This window comes from Belonocnema kinseyi, chromosome 5, assembly GCF_010883055.1.
Source record: "Belonocnema kinseyi isolate 2016_QV_RU_SX_M_011 chromosome 5, B_treatae_v1, whole genome shotgun sequence".
NCBI lineage: Eukaryota > Metazoa > Arthropoda > Insecta > Hymenoptera > Cynipidae > Belonocnema > Belonocnema kinseyi.
Window position 1 is genome coordinate 138144346 of NC_046661.1, and position 18622 is coordinate 138162967.

Genomic DNA, 18622 nt, shown 5'->3' on the forward strand with positions numbered 1-18622 from the left:
CAACTATTTTGTTGAAAATTCGTATTTTTTGGTTCAATTAAACTTTCATTTATTTCAAATCGAAATATTTTTGGGTAAAATAATATAAACTATTATTTTTTTAAAATAAAAATTCATGTTTTTGTTTAAAAAATCCACTATTTTGTTGAAAAGTAACTTTTTCGTTGAAAATTCATATTTTCGGTTTGAAAATCCAACTATTTTGTTGAAAATTTGCATTTTTTTGGTTTAATTCAACCGTGTTTGATTTCAAATTTAAACAAAAAAAATGGATTAGAATAATATCAACTATTATATTTTCTATTAAAACTTTATATATTTTGATTGAAAATTAAGGTTTTTGTTAAAAAATCAACTATTTTGGGAGCAAGTTCCACTATTTTGTTGAAAAGTAACTCTGTTATTGAAAATTCGTATTTTTTGCTTAAAATAATATGAACTATTATATTAATCTATAAAAATTCATCCATTTTGATTAAAAAATGCATGTTTTTGTTAAAAAACGACTTTTGTTCATAGAAAGTTCATTATTTTCTTGAAAAGTAACTTTGTTCTGGAAAATTCTTCTTTTTTGGTTGAATTTAAATGGTTTGATTTCTAATGAAAGTGTTTTTTGGTTAAAATAATATGAACTACAACATTTTTCTTTAAAAATTCATCTATTTTGATTAAAAATTTATGTTTTTCATAAAAAATCAACTTATTTTGATAAAAAGTGTAACTTTTTGGTTAAGAAGTAACTTTTTTTTGTTGAAAATTCGTGTTTTTGGTTGCATTTAAATGCATTTGAATTTAAATTGCAAGATTTTTTTGCTTAAAATAATATCCATTATTATATTTTTCGTTGAGAATTCATCTATTTCGATTAAAAATTAATTTTTGTTGTTAAAAAATCATTTATTTTTGTAGATAGTTCAACTATTTGGTTAAAAAGTAAATTTTTTGTTAATAATTCTCATTTTCAGTTTAAAAATTCAACTATTTGTTTTTAAATCAGTGTTTTTTGGTTAAATTCAATGTTTTTGTTTTTAAAGTAAATTGTTTATTAGTTCCGATAATATCAACTATTATATTTTTCTTTCAAAATTTATGTTTTTCATATAAAATCAACTTATTTTCGTACAAAGTTCAACTACTTGGTTAAGATTTAAATTTTTTTGTTAAAAATTCTTATTTTTGGTTTAAAAATTCAACTATTTTTTTTTTTAAATTAGTGTTTTTTGGTTAAATTCAATTTCTTTTGTTCTAAAATTAAATTGAAAGTTAATTTTTCTGTTAAAAAATGAACTATTTTGGTAGAAACTTAAACTGATGTGTTCCAAACTAACTTTTTTGATGAGAATTCATAATTTTGGTTTAAAAATTCAACTATTTTTATTCAAAATTCATGTTTTTGTTTTTAAAAAAACTACTTTTTTCACATAAAGTTCAAATATTTGGTTAAAAAGTAAATTTTTTTATTAAAAAATCTCATTTTCGGTTTAAAAATTCAACTACTTTTATTTTATTTTTTTGAAAATTAGTATTTCTTGGTTACATTTAACTGTTTTTGTTTTTAAATCAAATTGTTTATTAGTTTTAAAAACATCAACTATTATATTTTTCGTTTAAACTTAATCTATTCTAATTAAAAAATAATTTTTCTGTTCAAAAATCAAATATTTTGTTAACAACTTAAACTGATTGGTTCAGAATGAACTTTTTTGAAAAAATTTCATATTTTCATTTTGAAAGTGCAACTATTTTTTAAAAAATTCGTGTTTTTTGATTTAATTTAACTCTGTTTGATTTCCAATTAAAAATGTTTTTTGGTTGAAATAATACGAACTATGATATTTTTCTGTAAAAATTCATCTATTTTGATTAAAAATTAACGTTTTTGTTAAAAAAACAACTTATTTTGGTAGATAGTTCAACTATTTGGTTAAAAAGTACATTTTTTATTAAAAATTCTCATTTTCGGCTTAAAAATTCAACCTTTTTTTTTTAAATTAGTGTTTTTTTTGTTAAATTCGACTTCTTTTGTTCTTAAATTTAATTGTTTATTAGTTCTAATAATATTAACTATTATATTTTTCTTTGAAAATTCATCTATTTTAATTAAAAGTTAATTTTTCTGTTAAAAACTGAACTATTTTGTTAGAAACTTAAATTGATTGATTCAGAATTAACTTTTTTGTCGAAAATTTATATTTTCCGTTTGAAAATTCAACTATTTTGTTGAAAATTCATGTTTTTTTTTTGGTTTAATTCAACTGTGTTTGATTTCCAATTAAAAATTTTTTAATTTGGTTACAATAATATCAACTATTATATTTTTCATTAAAACTTCATATATTTTGATTAAAAATTAAGATTTTTTTTTTTTAAATCAACTATTTTGGGAGAAAGTTCCACTATTTTGTTGAAAAGTAACTTTCTTATTGAAAATTCGTGTTATTTGCTTAAAATAATATGAACTAGTATATTAATCTTCAAAAATCCATCGATTTTGATTAAAAAATCATGTTTTTGTTTTTAAAAAAACAACTTTTTTCGCAGAAAGTTCAACTATTTTGTTGAAAATTCTTCTTTTTTTGGTTGAATTTTATTGGTTTTATTTTAAATTAAAAAATTTTGTTGAAAATTCTTGTTTTCTGGTTAAATATAACTGTTTTTGTTTTTAAATTAAATTGTTTATTAGTTCTATTAATATTAACTAATTATATTTATCTTTGAAAATTCTTGTTTTTGTAAAAAATCGACTATTTTTATAGAAAGTTCAACTATTTGGTTAAGAAGTAAATTTTTTGTTGAAAATTCATTTATTTTGATTAAAAACTAAAATTTTTGGTTAGAAGTGCATCTATTTCGTTAAAAAATCAATTATTTTGGTAGAAAGTTCAACTATTTTGTTGAAAATTTGTGTTTTTTGGTTTAATTCAACAGTGTTTGATTTTAAATTCAAACGTTTTTTGGTTAAAATAATATAAACTTATCATATTTTTCTTAAAAGATTCATCTATTTAGATTACAAATTAATGTTTTTTTTCGAAAATCAACTTATTTTGATACGAAATTCAACTATTTGGTTAAAAAGTACATTTTTTTGTTAAAAATTCTCATCTTCGGTTTAAAAATTCAACTATTTTTGTTGTTGAGAATTTGTGTTTTTTGTTTAAATTTGACTGTTTTTGTTTTTGTTTTGAAATTAAATTGTTTATCAGTTCTAATAATATTAATTATTCTATTTTTCTTTGAAAATTAATCTACTTTAATTAAAAATTAATTTTTCTGATCAAAAAGTAACTAATTTGTTAAAAACTTAAACTGATTGGTTCAGAATGAACTTTTTTGTTGAAAATTGAACAATTTTTAAGAATATTCGTGTTTTCTGGTTTAATTCAACTGTGTTTCATTTCCAGTTAAAAGGTTTTTTTGGTTGAAATAATATGAACTATGATATTTTTCTGTAGAAATTCATCTAATTTGATTAAAAATTTATGTTTTTGATTAAAAAAATCTTCTTATTTTGGTAGAAATTTCAACTATTTGGTTAAAAAACAGTTTTCTTGTTGAAAAATTTATATTTGCGTGTTGAAAATCCATATGTTTTAAATTAAAAATTCATGTTTTTGTTTAAAAATCAACTATTTTGATAGAAAATCTATTTGGTTAAAAAGTAACTTTTTTGTTGAATATTCATATTTTCTGTTATAGTTTCTATAAAAATTCATCTATTTTGATTGAAAATTTATGTTTTTGATCAAAAAAGCAACTTATTTTGGTACAAAGTTCAACTATTTGGTTATAAAGTAAATTTTTTTTGTTAAAAATTCTCATTTTCGGTTTAAAAATTCAACTTGTTTTTTGTAAATTAGTGTTTTTTGGTTAAATTAAATTGTTTTTGTTTTTAAATTAAATTGTTTAATAGTTCTAATAATATAAAACTATTATATTTTTGGTTGGGAATTCATGTATTTTGATTGAAAATTCATGTTTTTATTAAAAAATGACTTTTTTCGTAGAAAGAACTATTTTCTTGAAGAAAAACTTTTTTGTTGAAAATTTAATTATTTTCTTGAAAATTCTTCTTTTTTTGTGAATATAACTGGTTTTATTTTTAATTAAAAACTTTTCTGGTTAAAATAATATCAACTATTATATTTTTTATGAAAATTTATCTATTTTGATTAAAAATTAATTTTTCTGTTAAAAATTGAACTATTTTGTTAGAAACTTAAACTGAGGGGTTCAGAATTAACTTTTTTGTTAAAAATTCATATTTTCCTTTTGAAAATTATACTATATTGTTTAAAAATGGGAATTTTTAACAAAAAATTGATGAATTTCCAACGAAAAATATAATTTTTCGTTGGGAATTCATTTGTTTTGATTTAAAATTAATTTTTTGTTAAAAATTTAACTATTTTCTTGAAAATTAGTGTTTTTGGTTAAATTCAACTGTTTTTGTTTAGAAATTAAATTGTTTATTAGTTCCTATAATATTAACTATTATATTTTTCGTTGAGAATTCATCTATTTTGATTGAAAATTCATGTTTTTTATTTAAAAAATCAACTTATTTTGGTACAAAGTTCAACTATTTGGTTAAAAAGTAACTTTTTTGTTGAAAATTCATATTTTTTGGATAAATTTAACTGTGCTTGATTTTAAATTGAAATGTTTTTTGGTTAAAATAATATGAACTATATATTATTTAAATGCATTTATTTTGACTAAAAATTCATGTTTTTTATTTAAAAAATCAACTTTTTTGTTACAAAGTTCAACTATTTGGTTAAAAAGTAAATTTTTTGTTAAAAATTAATTTTTTTAAAATTAGTGTTTTTTGGTTAAATTCGACTGTTTTTGTTTATAAATTAAATAATTTATCACTTGTAATATTATCAGCTATTATATTTTTCTTTAAAATTTTATGTTTTTCATACAAATTAAATTTTTGATTAGTTCTAATAATATTAACTATTATATGTTTCATTGGGAATTCATCTATTTTGATTAAAAATTCATGTTTTTGTTAAAAATTTTCATTTTAGGTTCAAAAATTCAACTATTTTTTTTAAATGAGTCTTTTTTGCTTAAATTGAACTGTTTTTTTAAATTAGATTGTCTATTAGTTCTAATAATATAAAATATTATATTTTTCGTTGGGAATTCAGCTGTTTTGATTAAAAATTCATGTTTTTGTTAAAAAAACTACTTTTTTCGTAGAAAGTTTAATTATTTTTGTGAAAAGTAACTTTTTTGTTGAAAATTCAACTATTTTGTTAAAAATTCTTCTTTTTTTGGTTGAATTTAACTGTGTTTCATTTTAAATAAAAATTTTTCTTGTAATTATAATATTAACTATCATATTTTTCTTTGAAAATTCATCTATTTTGATTAAAAATTCATGTTTTTGTGAAAAAAATCGACGATTTTGATAGAAAGTTCAACTATTTGGTTAAAAAAGAGCTTTCTTGTTGAAAAATTCATATTTGCTTTTTGAATAACCATATTTTTTTATTAAAAATTTATATTTTTGGTTAAGAAGTAATTTTTTTAGATAAAAATTCTCATTTTCGGTTTAAAAATTCAACTATTTTTTTTAACCAGTGTTTTTCGGTTAAGTTCAACTGTTTTTGTTTTTAAATTAGATTGTTTATTAGTTCTAATAATATGAACTATTATATTTTTCCTTGAGAATTCATCTATTTTTATTAAAAATTCATGTTTTTGTAAAAAAAAATCGACTATTTTGATAGAAGTTTCAACTATTTCGTTAAAAAATAGTTTTCTGTTGCAAAATTCATATTTGCGTTTTGGAAATTTATATTTTTTCATTAAAAATTCATGATTTTGTTTAAAAATCAACTATTTTGATAGAAAGTTCACCTTTTTGATTAAAAAATAATTTTTTTTTGAAATTCATTTATTTTGATTAAAAACTTAAATGCTTGATTGGAAATGTATCTATTTCGTTAAAAAATCAACTATTTCGGGAGCAAGTTTAACTATTTTATTGAAAATTTTGGTTTTTTTGGTTAAATTCAATTGCAATTTTAAAATAAAATATTTGCTGGTAAAAATAAAATCAACTGTTATATTTTTCGTTGAAGATCCATCTATTATGATTAAAAATTCATGTTTTTGTTAAAAATTCCACTTATTTTGGTACAAAGTTCAACTATTTTGTTAAAAAGTAACTTTTTGGTTGAAATTTTAAATTTTCGGTTTGAAAATTCAACTATTTTGTTGAAAATTCGTGTTTTTGGATTAATTCAACTGTGTTTGATTTCAAATTAAAATGTTTTTTTGGTCAAACTAATATTAAATATGATATTTTTTGTTAAAAATTCATTTATTTTTATTCGGAATTTAACTGCTTGGTGGAAAATTTATGTATTTCTTTAAAGAATCAATTATTTTGGTATAAACTTAAACTCCTTCGTTACAATTTTTTGTTGTGGAAAGCTCAATTATTTTGGTAAAAAATAAACTTTAAACAAATTTTTTTTAAGTCTTCTCAAATTTTTAATTATTTTCGAAATGTTTTAAAATTTCTAAATATCTTTTAAAATGATTCTAAATTATTTTAAATCCTGCAAATTTAAATAAATTGCGACAATTTTGTATATCTTTTAGTGTGTTTTAAAATCTTTAAAGAAATTCTGTTTAAATTGATTTTTTTTTTAATTTTCAGAAATCTATATTTTATTTGCAAATTTTAAATTATTTTTGAAAATTATTTAATATCTTTTAAAATGATTCAAATTTTTCCTAAAATATTTTTAAAATCCTGCAAATTTATCAAATTTGCTCTAAAATCTTCCAGATTCTTAAAAAAAATATTAATAGTTAAAAATGTACATTTGTTTTACTTTGTTAAAATCTTTTCAAAATTTAAATTATTATATATTTTTCTAAACTTCTAAATATTTTTAAAAATTACCCTAATTTTATTTTTAATCCTGCAAATTTAAAGAAATTGCGAAAATTTTGAGAATCTTTTAGTGTATATTAAAATCTTTATAGAAATTCTGTTTAAATAATTTTTTTTTAAATGTTCAAAATTCTACATTTTATTTCAGCTTTTTAAAAATGTTTTCAAATTATTTTCGAAAACTATTTAATATCTTTTTAAATAATTCAAATTTTACTTAATTTTTTTTTTAAATCACGCATATGTCCAATATTTACCCTAAAATCTTCCAGATTCTTTTTTGAAAAATTTAGAAATAGTTAAAAATGTCTAAAATTTTTTAAAACCTTTTCAAATTTTAAAATATTGTTGAAAATTATTTAATATCTTTAAAAATGATACAAATTTTTCCTAAAATATTCTTAAAATCTTGCAAATGTACCAAATTTGCTCTAAAAACTTCCAGATTCTTTTTTTTTAATTTATAAATCATTAAGAATGTACATTATTTTTAATTATTTTTGAATTTTTTTAAACTTTTAAATATCTTTTAAAATGATTTTAATTTTATTTTAAATCCAACAAATTTAAAGAAATTGGTAATTTTTTTAAAATCTTTTAGAGTGTTTTAAAATCTTTAAATAAATTCTGTTTAAATTATTTTTTTCAAAGTCTACATTTTATTTTAATTTTTAAATTATTTTTCAAAATTATTTAATATTTATTTTAAATGATTCAATTTTTTCCTACAATATTTTTGAAATCCTGCAAATTTACTAAATTTGCTCTGAAATCTTCCAGATTCTTTTTTGAGAAATTTTTTTTAATTTTCAGAAATCTACATTTTATTCGAAAATTTAAAAAATGTTTTCGAATTTTAAATTATTTTTGAAAATTATTTAATATCTTTTAAAATGATTAAAAATTTTTCTAAAATATTTTTAAAATCCTACAAATTTATCAAATTTGCTCAAAAATCTTCCAGATTCTTTTTAAAAAATGTATTAATGTATAAAATGTATTAATGTATTAATATTAAATGTATTAAACTTCTAAATATTTTTTAAAATGATTATGATTTTTTTTAAATCCTGCAAATTTAAAGAAATTGCGACAATTTTTCAAATTTTTCAAAAATCTACATTTTGTTTGAAATTTCTAAAAATGTTTTCAAATTTTTAATTATCGTTGAAAATTATTTAATATTTTTTTAAATTATTCAAATTTTACCTTAAAGATTTTAAAATCAGGCATACTACACTAAAATCTTCCAGATTCTTTTTTGAAAATTTTAGAAGTCTTTAAAAATATACGTTTTGCTTAAAATTGGCTTAAATCTTCGCAAATTTGTAATTATTTTCGAACTTTTTTAAAACTTTTAAATATCTTTTAAAATTATTCTAATTTTATTTTTAATCCTGGAAATTTAAAGAAATTGCGACAATTTGTGAAATCTTTTAGAGTGTTTTAAAATTTTTAAAGAAATTCTGTTTAAATTATTTTTTTCAAAAATCGACATTTTATTTGAAATTTCTAGAAATGTTAAATTATTTTTGAAAATTAATTAATATCTTTTAACATTATTTAAATTTTTCGTAAAATATTTTTAAACTATTGCAAAATTACCAAATTTTCTCTAAAATTGTCTAGATTCTTTTTAAACTATTCAAGAAATTTTTGTTCAATTTTATCTTCAAATAATTCTTTAAAAATATCAATTCTTTTTAAATTTTCCTAGTAGGCAAAACTGCAAAAAAATGGCATTCAAATTTCCTAGATTCTGTTTCGAAATTTTAGGAAGTCATTTTAAATGTTATAAAATATTTTTTACTTTTCGCTTAAAATAAATTTTTCAAAATGAAAAAAAAAATCACTTAATATTATATTATTCTAGTTTAAAGAAAAATTTTACGTAAAATTCTATCAAATATTTTAAAATTATTATCGACACTCTGATTTTCAAAATTGTCGCAATTTCATTAAATTTGCAGAATTTAAAATAAAATGAGAATTAGAATAAAAAATAAGTTCATCCAGGCATAAAATGAGAATTTTTTTCTTCTCTCTCAGGTTCCGGAAGGTTCGGAAGTGAAGGTTGGACAGCTAATTGCTATTTTAGTAGAAAAAGGAACGAATTGGAAATCAGCGGTTGTTCCTACAGCGACCAAAGTTGCAGCTTCTGCAACTCCTGCTGCAGCAGTTCCGACTCCTAAAACTGGTGCTCCCTCTGCGCCATCTCCTTGCGGTCCCAAACCTCCAGCCAGTGGCCAGTAAGTCAATTTAATTTCTTTTCCCCCATTTTTTCAAGTTAAAAAAAATAGAAAAAATCATGGTTTATTGTAATTAAATGACATTAATTTTATTTTATTTTATTATATTGCATTTTTTTTAGTAGGCAGTTGTTATAGAGAGAAAAAAATTAGTAGTTGCATTTCAAATTCAAATATTTGATTTTTTAAGCCAAAAAGATTATTTTTTTTTAGAAGAGAGTTGAATTTTCAACCCGAAAAATAAATTTTCGACAAAAGATAAAAAATGAATTTTCAGTCCGCAAGGACGAATTTTTCAAAAAAAGAGTTAAATTTTCTACCAGAGAAGATGATTATAAAAAAAGAGTTGAATTTTTAACAAAAGAATTTAACATTTAACAAAATAGTTAATTTTTTTCTGAAAATAGTGGAAGTTTTAACTTAAAATATTCACGATATTTCTGCATTTTATCATTAATTTCTTCAAAACTTTAAAAAATTTAAATATCTTTCAAAATTTTTAAAAATATTTTTAATCTCTTCAAAAATTCATAAATTTATGTTTTGAACTGACTGTAATTTAAAAAAAAAGTATTAATAGTTAAAAATGTACATTTGTTTTACTTTGTTAAAATCTTTTCAAAATTTAAATTATTATATATATATTTTTAAAGTTCGAAATATTTTTTAAAATGATTCTAATTTTATTTTTAATCCTGCAAATTTAAAGAAATTGCGACAATTTTGAGAATCTTTTAGTGTGTATTAAAATCTTTAAAGAAATTCTGTTTAAATTAATTTTTTTCAAATGTTCCAAAATCTACATTTTATTTCAACTTTTTAAAAATGTTTTCAAATTATTTTCGAAAACTATTTAATATCTTTTTAAATAATTCAAATTATACTTACATTTTTTTTAAATCACGCATAGGTCCAATATTTACTCTAAATTCTTTCAGATTCTTTTTTGAAAAATTTATAAATAGTTAAAAATGTCTAAAAATTTTTAAAATATTTTCATATTTTAAAATGTTGTTGAAAATTATTTAATATCTTTAAAAATGATTCAAATTTTTCCTAAAATATTCTTAAAATCCTGCAAATTTACCAAATTTGCTCTAAAAACTTCCAGATTCTTTTTTTTTAAATTTATAAATCATTAAGAATGTACATTATTTTTATTTTGTTTAAATCTTTTCAAATTTTAAATTATTTTTGAATTTTTTTTTAAACTTTTAAATATCTTTTAGAATGATTCTAATTTTATTTTAAATCCTCCGAATTTAAAGGAATTGGGAAATTTTTTTAATCTTTTAGAGTGTTTTAAAATCTTTAAAGAAATTCTGTTGAAATTAATTTTTTTTTTTAATTTTTCAGAAATCCATATTTTATTTGAAAATTTTAAAAATATTTTCAAATTTTAAATTATTTTTGAAAATTATTTAATATCTTTTAAAATGATTCAATTTTTTCCTAGAATATTTTTAAAATCCTGCAAATTTATCAAATTTGCTCTTAAATCTTCCAGAATCTTTAAAAAAATGTATTAATAGTTAAAAATGTACATTTGTTTTACTTTGTTAAAATCTTTTCAAAATTTAAATTATTATATATATTTTTAAACTTCGAAATATTTTTTAAAATGATTCTAATTTTATTTTTAATCCTGCAAATTTAAAGAAATTGCTACAATTTTTCGAATCTTTAAAAAATTTAAATATATTTAAAAATTTTTAAAAATATTTTTAATCTCTTTAAAAATTCCTAAATATATATTTTGAACTGACTGTGATTATTACTAAAATTTTGCATAATCTTTTCAAATTAAAATAAATTGCCTTAAAATTACCAACAAAGGAAAATTTCCTGATTATGAAATTTTCGAACTTAAAAAATTAAAATCTACATTTTGTCATTAATTTTCTGAAAACTACAAATTTCTGAATATTTTTCAAAATGATCTTGAAGATTCGTTTTCAACAATTTTGAAAATATTTTAAAGGGTTTAAAAATTTTTTTAAATATTCTCTTAAACTCAATTTTTCAAAATAAAACGTTATTTTTAATTTTTACGGGAATCTTACTTTTTTATTTTGAAACCATTCAACATCCTCAAAATTTTATTTAGAAGTCTTTTAAATTGTCAAATTTAAAATAATTGTTTAAAAATCTTCTTAAATTTAAAATGATTTTTATTTAATTTTATATCTTAGGAATTTAAAGAAATTTCTTTAAAATCTTACAGATTGTATTTTTTAACTTCTAAATATCTTTTAAAATGATTATAGTTTTATTTTAAATAATGCAAATTTGTTTTCCAATTTTTAATTACTTTTGAAAATTTTTTAAATCTTTCACAATGATTACAATTTTGCCTAAATGATTTGTTAAATCATGCAAATTTACAAAATTTGTTTTAATATCTTACAGATTCTTTTTTGAAAATTTTAGAAATCCTTAGAAATATACATTTTCTTTAAAATTTGTTTAAATCTTCTTAAATTTTTAATAATTTTTGAACTTTTTTAAAACTTCTAAATATATTTTAAAATGATTCTAGTTTTATTTTAAACCCTCCAAATTTAAAGAAATTTCGACAAGTTTGGATATCTTTTAGAGTGATTTAAAATCCTTAAAAAATATTCTGTTTAAATTAAATTTGTTTAATTTTCAAAATTTTACATTTTGCTTGAATTTTTTAAAAATCTTTTCATTTTTGAATTATTTTTGAATTTTTTCCCGATTTCTAAATATATTTAAAAATGATTCAAATTTTTCCTAAAATATTTTTAAAATCCTGCAAATTTATTAAATTTGCTCTACAATCTTCCAGATTCTTTTTTGAAAAATTTATAAATCGTTAAAAATGTATATTTTTTTTAATTTTTTTGAATCTTCTCAAATTTTAAATTATTTTTTTTTAATTTGAAGAAATTGTGACAATTTTGAGAATCTTTTAGAGTGTTCAAAATCCTTAAAAAAATTCTGTTAACATTTTTTTTCAAAAATCTAAATTTAGTTTGAAAATTTTAAAAATATATTCAAATTTGAAATTATTTTTGAAAATTTTTTAATATCTTTTAAAATGATTCCAATTTTATTTCAAAGATTTTTCAAATCATGTTTTTTTCAAATCAATTTTCCTTAAAATCTTCCAGAGTCTTTTTTGAAAAATTTATAGATAGTTAAAAATTTACATTTTTTTAAATTTCTGTAAGGCTTTTAAATCCTGCAAATTTAAAGAAGTTGCGACAGTTTTGGATATCTTTTAGAGTGTTTTAAAATTGAATCGAATGATTCGAATTTTTTTCGTACTATTTTTTTTAAATCCTGCAAAACTGCCAAATTTCCTCTAAAATCTTCTAGATTCTTGTTCGACTATTCTAGATTTTTTTTTCAATTTTATCCTAGAATTAATTTCAAAAATAACAAATCTTTATAAATTTGTCTTCGTGGTTGAAGAATTTTTTTAGTCTCTTGAATACCCGATTTTTTCGAAAATGTTTTATCCTTGGAAATGTAAATTTTGAAAAAAATTAATTTAAACAGAATATTTTTTAAGGATTTTAAAATCCTTAAAAAATATTCTGTTTAAATTAATTTTTTTCAATAGTTAACATTTGGTTTGCAATTTTTTATCTTAAATTATTTTTGAAATTTTTTCAATATTTCTTAAAATGTTTAAACTTTGTCGCGCAAGTTCTTTTATATCCGGAAAATTTTCCAAATTTGCTTTAATATCTTTCAGATTATTTTTTGAAAATTTTAGAAATCGTTAAAAATATATACATTTTGTTTCAAATTTATTTAATTCTTCTCAAATTTTAAATAAATTTTGAAATTTTTTAAAACTTCTAAATATCTTTTAAAATGATTCTAATTTTTTTTGTACAATTTTTTTTAAGTCCTGCAAAACTACCAAATTTCTTCTAAAATCTTCTAGATTCTTGTTGGACTATTCTAGAATTTTTTTTAATTTTGTCTTAAAATTAATTTAAAAAATAACAAATGTTTTTAAATTTGCCTTGGTGGTTCAAGAATTTATTAGTCTCTTGATCAGAAACAGTTACAATTTCAACAAAATAGTTGAATTTTCAAGCCAAAAAAGGCTTTTTAAGAAAATAGTATATTTTCAAAAATTAATTATATTATATATTTTTAAAAAGAATCTACAAAATTTTTAAGGCAGTTTTTTTATTTTGCAGGATTTTACATAATTTTTGGAAAAAATCGAGTAATTAAAAAAGTCATTTAGGGCATTTAGAAGTTTGAAAAAAATCTTTTTAATCTCTCTAGAAATTAAAAAATTTCCTATTTATGACACTGGCGATCAAAACAATTTAAATCAACATTGTATCTTTATTTTTTCGAAATCATTTATTATTTTTGACATTTTTTCTAAAATTTTAAATATCTTTTAAATGTCACTAATTTTTTGTCATTGTTTCTAAATTTTTAAACAGTTTTCGAAATGATTCGGATACCTCTTATTTTGCTTTTTAATGCTGCAAAATAAAAAAAATTGCCCTAAAATTTTGGACCTTTTTTTTACAATTTTGGAAACCTTTTGAAATTTTTAAAAATCTTTTTAAATATTCTCATAAAATCTGCAATTATATGTGCAAAATAAAAAAATTTCCCTGGAATCTCCCAGATTCTGTTTTGACAAGTTTAGGAAATCTTTTGAAATCTTTTAAAATTTTATTATATATTCCTCAAATTTTGATTTGAAATGTTTTTAAATTATACATTTTGTTAAAAAAAATTTAGTCTGGTCAAATTAAAAATTATTTTGGAAATTTTGCTTACACTTCTAAATATCTTTAAAAATGATTCCAATTTTATTTCAAATCCTGAAAATTTCAAGGAATTGCTTTAACAAAATAGTTGAATTTTCAACAAAAAAATTAATTTTTTTAAACAAATAGACGAATTTTTAACAAAATAGTTGAAATTTTTATTTATAAAATAACAATTTCCAATCAAAAAGGCAATATCTAAATTTACAGATAAAAAAATTAATTTTTAACTAAAAAAAAAGAATTTCCAACAGAAAAGTTAATTTTTTTCAAGTAAATAATTTGTTTTATTTGTATAATTTGTTTAATTTTCAAACAAAAACATTAATTTTCTATAAAAAAATACGAATTTTCAACCAGAAAAGATCAGTTTTCCACACCAAATTTTTAACAAAAAGATCATTTTCTAATCAAGAAATTAAATTTGGAAGCTTTTTAAGGATTTAAAAAGGTTTGAAGATAATAAAAAGATTTTCTCATGGTTTTTGGGCAAATTTCAAATCATTCTTTTTTTAAATAAGTTTTAAGAGAAAACTTAAAGATTTTAATCATTTAAAAATATATTTAGAAGTTTTGGAAAATGTTAGGAATAATTTGAGTAAGTTTAAAAATACTTTGATTAAAAATTGAACAGTTTTTTGAAATTTCGTGTTTTTTTGTTGTGAAAATTAATCTTTTTTAGTTGGAAATTTAACTGTGCAGATGAAAATTTATGTATTTTTTGTAATTCATCTTTTTCGGTAGAAAATTAATCCTCTCGGTTTAAAATTAACTTTTCTGTTGGAAATTCTTCTCTTTTTTTTTAGTTAGAAAATTAATTTTTGTTGTTGATAATTCATCTTTGTAACCTCAAAATTGTTGTTGAAAGTTTAATTATTTTGTTGAAAATTCAACTATTTTTTTAAAGCACTTTCTTGAAATTTTCAGGATTTGAAATAAAATTGGAATCATTTTTAAATATATTCTAAAGTTTAAAAAAATTCAAAAATAATTTAAAATTTAAGAAGATTACATTTTTTAACAAAATGTATAATTTAAAAAAAATTGAAATCAAATTTTGAAAAATATATAACAAAATTTGAAAAAATGTTAAAAGATTCTTGAGATTCCTCCGAAAATTTTATATGATTCTTATTTTCTAAAATTTATTTTAAGAGAATATTTAAAAAGATTTTTAACATTTTTAAAATTTTTCCAAAATTGTTAAAAAAAAAGAAGTTGCAAAGTTTTCAGGAAATTTTTTAATTTCGCAGCATTAAGAAGGAAAATAAGAGGTAGCCGAATTATTTCGAAAGCTATTTAGAAATTTAGAAACAATTTCAAAAATAATTTAAAATTTTTTAAAAATTATTGATTTTTTTAAGCTTTTAAAATAATTTCTTAAAATTTCGAAAGACAATATATCAAATTTTAAATCAAAATTTTGTGAATTTTGCAAGGATAAAACGTTTTAGAAAAAATCGTGTATTCAAGATACTAAAAAAATTCTTCTATGTAAATTTAAAAAGATTGGTTGTTTTTGAAATTAATTTTAAGACAAAATTGAAAAAAATTCTAGAACAGTCTAACAAGAATCTAGAAGATTTTAGAGGAAATTTGGTAGGCTTGCAGGATTTAAATAAAATGGTACGAAAAAAATTTGAATAATTTAAAAGTTATTAAAAAACAATTTAAAACTTGAAAAGATTTTTAAAAATTTGAGACAAAATGTAAAATTTTTATAATTAAAATAATAAAATTAGAATAATTTAAAAATATATTTAGAAGTTTTAAAAAATTTCGAAAATTATTTAAAATTTGAGAAGATTTAAACAAAATGTATATTTTTGACGATTTCTAAAATTTTAAAAAAATAATCTCTAACATATTAGAGCAACTTTTGTAAATTTACATGATTTAAAAAATCTTTTAGGTAAAATTGGAATCATTTTAAATGATATTAAACATTTTCTTTTAATTTTCAAAAATAATGCAAAATTTGAATTTATTTTAAAAATTTTCAAACAAAATGTAGACCTTTGAAAATGTTGAACAAAATTTTTAACAGAATTTTCTTAAAGATTTTAAAACACTAAAAGATTCTCAAAATTGTCGCAATTTCTTTAAATTTGCAGTTTTTAAAATAAAATTGTAATTATTTTATAAGATATTTAAAAGTTTTTAAAAAATTCAAAAATGATAAAAAATTTGAGAATATTTAGACAAATTAAAAATAATGTACATTCTTAACGATTTATAAATTTTAAAAAAAGGATAAAAAAATTTTCTCAAGATTCCTTGGAAAACTAAAAGATATTTTTATTGTGTAAAATTAATCTGCTTTGTAAAAAATTCACGAATATTGTTGAAAGTTCAATTGTTTGGGTTAAAAATTGAAGTCTTTTTGTAGAAAATTCAAAATTTTGGTTGAAGAATTAATTATTTTGTTTAAAGTTTGTATTTTTTGGTTGACTTCGAACTTTTCAAAATTTAAAATCAAAATCTGCTTTTGCTCAAATAAAAATTATTAGATTCTTTTTTGAGAAGTTCAAATATATTATTTAAAATTCGTCTTATCAGGTAAAAAATTAATCTTCGTTAAAAAATTCATATTTTTGGTTGAAAATTCAATTTTTTTATTCGTTAAAAGTGGAACTGTCTCGTTAGAGAAATTAACTATTTGATTGATAATTAATTATTTGTTGAAAATTCGTTTTTTTTGGTAAAAAATTAATTTTTTAAATTAGAAATAAAACTGTTTGGCTGAAAATTGATCTTTTATAGTTGAAAATTTATTTACTTGGTTTGAAACTCATATTTTTCGGCAGAAAATTAATATTTACGGTTGAAATTTCATTATTAAAACAAAATAATTTGAATAGTCGGTTAGTGGAACTACTATCTTAAAAATATGTGTTTTAGTTGGCGATTCATAATTTTAGTTGAAAATTCAATCATGTGGTTTAAAATAAACCTATTTTTTTAAACAAATTTATTGTAAAAACTTAATTCTTTAAATTAAAAATAGAATTACTGCACTTTTGGTTAATTTATATGCAATTTTGCTTGAAAAAACATCATATCAGGTAAAAAGTTAATCATCGTCGTTAAAAATTCATATGATTTTGGTTGAAAATTTAAAGATTTGGTAGAAAATTAATATTCTTTGTAGAAAATTAAAAAAATTTGTTTAAAAGTTTTCTTTCTGGTTGAAGAGTCAACTGTTTTTCGTTAAAAATTTAAATTTTATAGTTCAAATATCAACTATTAAATTTTTTAAAAGAGAATTTAGTTATTTTAGTTAAAAATTGATTAAAATTAAAAATGAATTAAAATTCTTATTTTAAAGAAAATTATTTTTTTACTAAAAAGTGAACTATTCAGTTTTGAGCTGAAAATTCAAATTTTATTAATTAAAAATTGAACTATTTGGTTGAAAAAACAACAATTTTAGTTAAAAATTCAACTACTTGGTTGAAAATCCATGTATTTTGATTTAAGAAAATTTTTTCGGTAGAAAATTAAGCTTTTTGGATGGTAACTCATATTTGAAGTTAAAAATTCAAACGTTTCATCAAAAGTTCATATATTTCGTGGCAAATTGAACAATTTTTTTAAAAAATAATCCTTTTTGTTTCAGTTTAAACGTAGGAATAATTATATATATAATAATAAATAAAACCATAATTTTATGTAATCTAATGCAACCGAGAGTTTTTGATAGAATCTTTACTGTCCGTTTTTGTTTTTTAAATAAATATATTAATAAATAAAAAAATAATTTTTTTTTTTAAATTCGTATTCTTAACTGAATTTTTTTCAGAGTTTACGGTTTGTCCGTAAAACGACTTCTGGAAGAATATGGTTTGAGTTCCGGCTCGATAAAAGGAACCGGTCGAACAAATCGACTCCTGAAGAGCGACGTTTTGACTTATATTCAATCCAATAATCTCCAGAGAGTCGCTCCACAAACAGGTGAAATTAAATAGAAATAAAACTAGTTTTTTAATATTAAATATGAAGAAAGGGGGAGGGTCGGTAAGGCCGGTTTTTGGCCTAATTTATTTTTGGACCAAAAAATCTGAAAAAATCATGGTAGTATCTTATAAGTATCCCGAGTCGATTGCACGCTAAACGGACTACCCTCTACAAATATAGGAAACACCACTACCCACCAACTGTATTTTCGAGAGATTTGACACTCTTAAACATGTATTCTGAGGTTAGCTCGGGTTTACTATGGTTTTCGGGGTCGTCGAATACAAATCTGGCGTCCCTTGACTTTTATCGCGTCAGGTTCAAGGTCATTGGAAGGTCAAATCGAGAGAAAACGGTAAAAAAATCCAAAAAATACTTTATTGGTTTTTGGAGTCGCTAATTACGAATCTGGAATCCGTTGAACTCTATCGCTTCACGTTCAAGGTCATTTTAAGGTGATTTGAAGGTCAAATCGAGAAGAAACGGTAAAAAAATTTAAAAAAAAATATGTTATAGGTTTTTGGGGTCGCTGATTATTAACCTGGTGTCCGCTGACCTTTATCGCGGCAGGTTCAAGGTTATGGGAAGGTCAAATCGAGAGAAAACGCTAAAAAAAATATGTTATAGGTTTTCGGGGTCGCTGATTACAAATCTGGCATCCGTTGACCTCTGTCGCATCAGGATCAAGGTCATTTGAAGTTCAAATCGAGAAA

The 18622-nt window shown here is 19.6% G+C and overlaps 1 protein-coding gene across 1 annotated transcript in view; it reads left to right on the forward strand.

The window, feature by feature from the left end:
* LOC117173908 (dihydrolipoyllysine-residue acetyltransferase component of pyruvate dehydrogenase complex-like) overlaps window positions 1–17920 on the forward strand; it is an 18728-nt gene extending 808 nt beyond the window's left edge. Inside the window, exons 2-3 of the mRNA XM_033362554.1 lie at window positions 8975–9174; window positions 17755–17920. Coding sequence (XP_033218445.1) covers window positions 8975–9174; window positions 17755–17920 — 366 coding nt within the window. The remainder of the gene's footprint in view (window positions 1–8974; window positions 9175–17754) is intronic.
* Window positions 17921–18622: the final 702 nt, after the last annotated feature.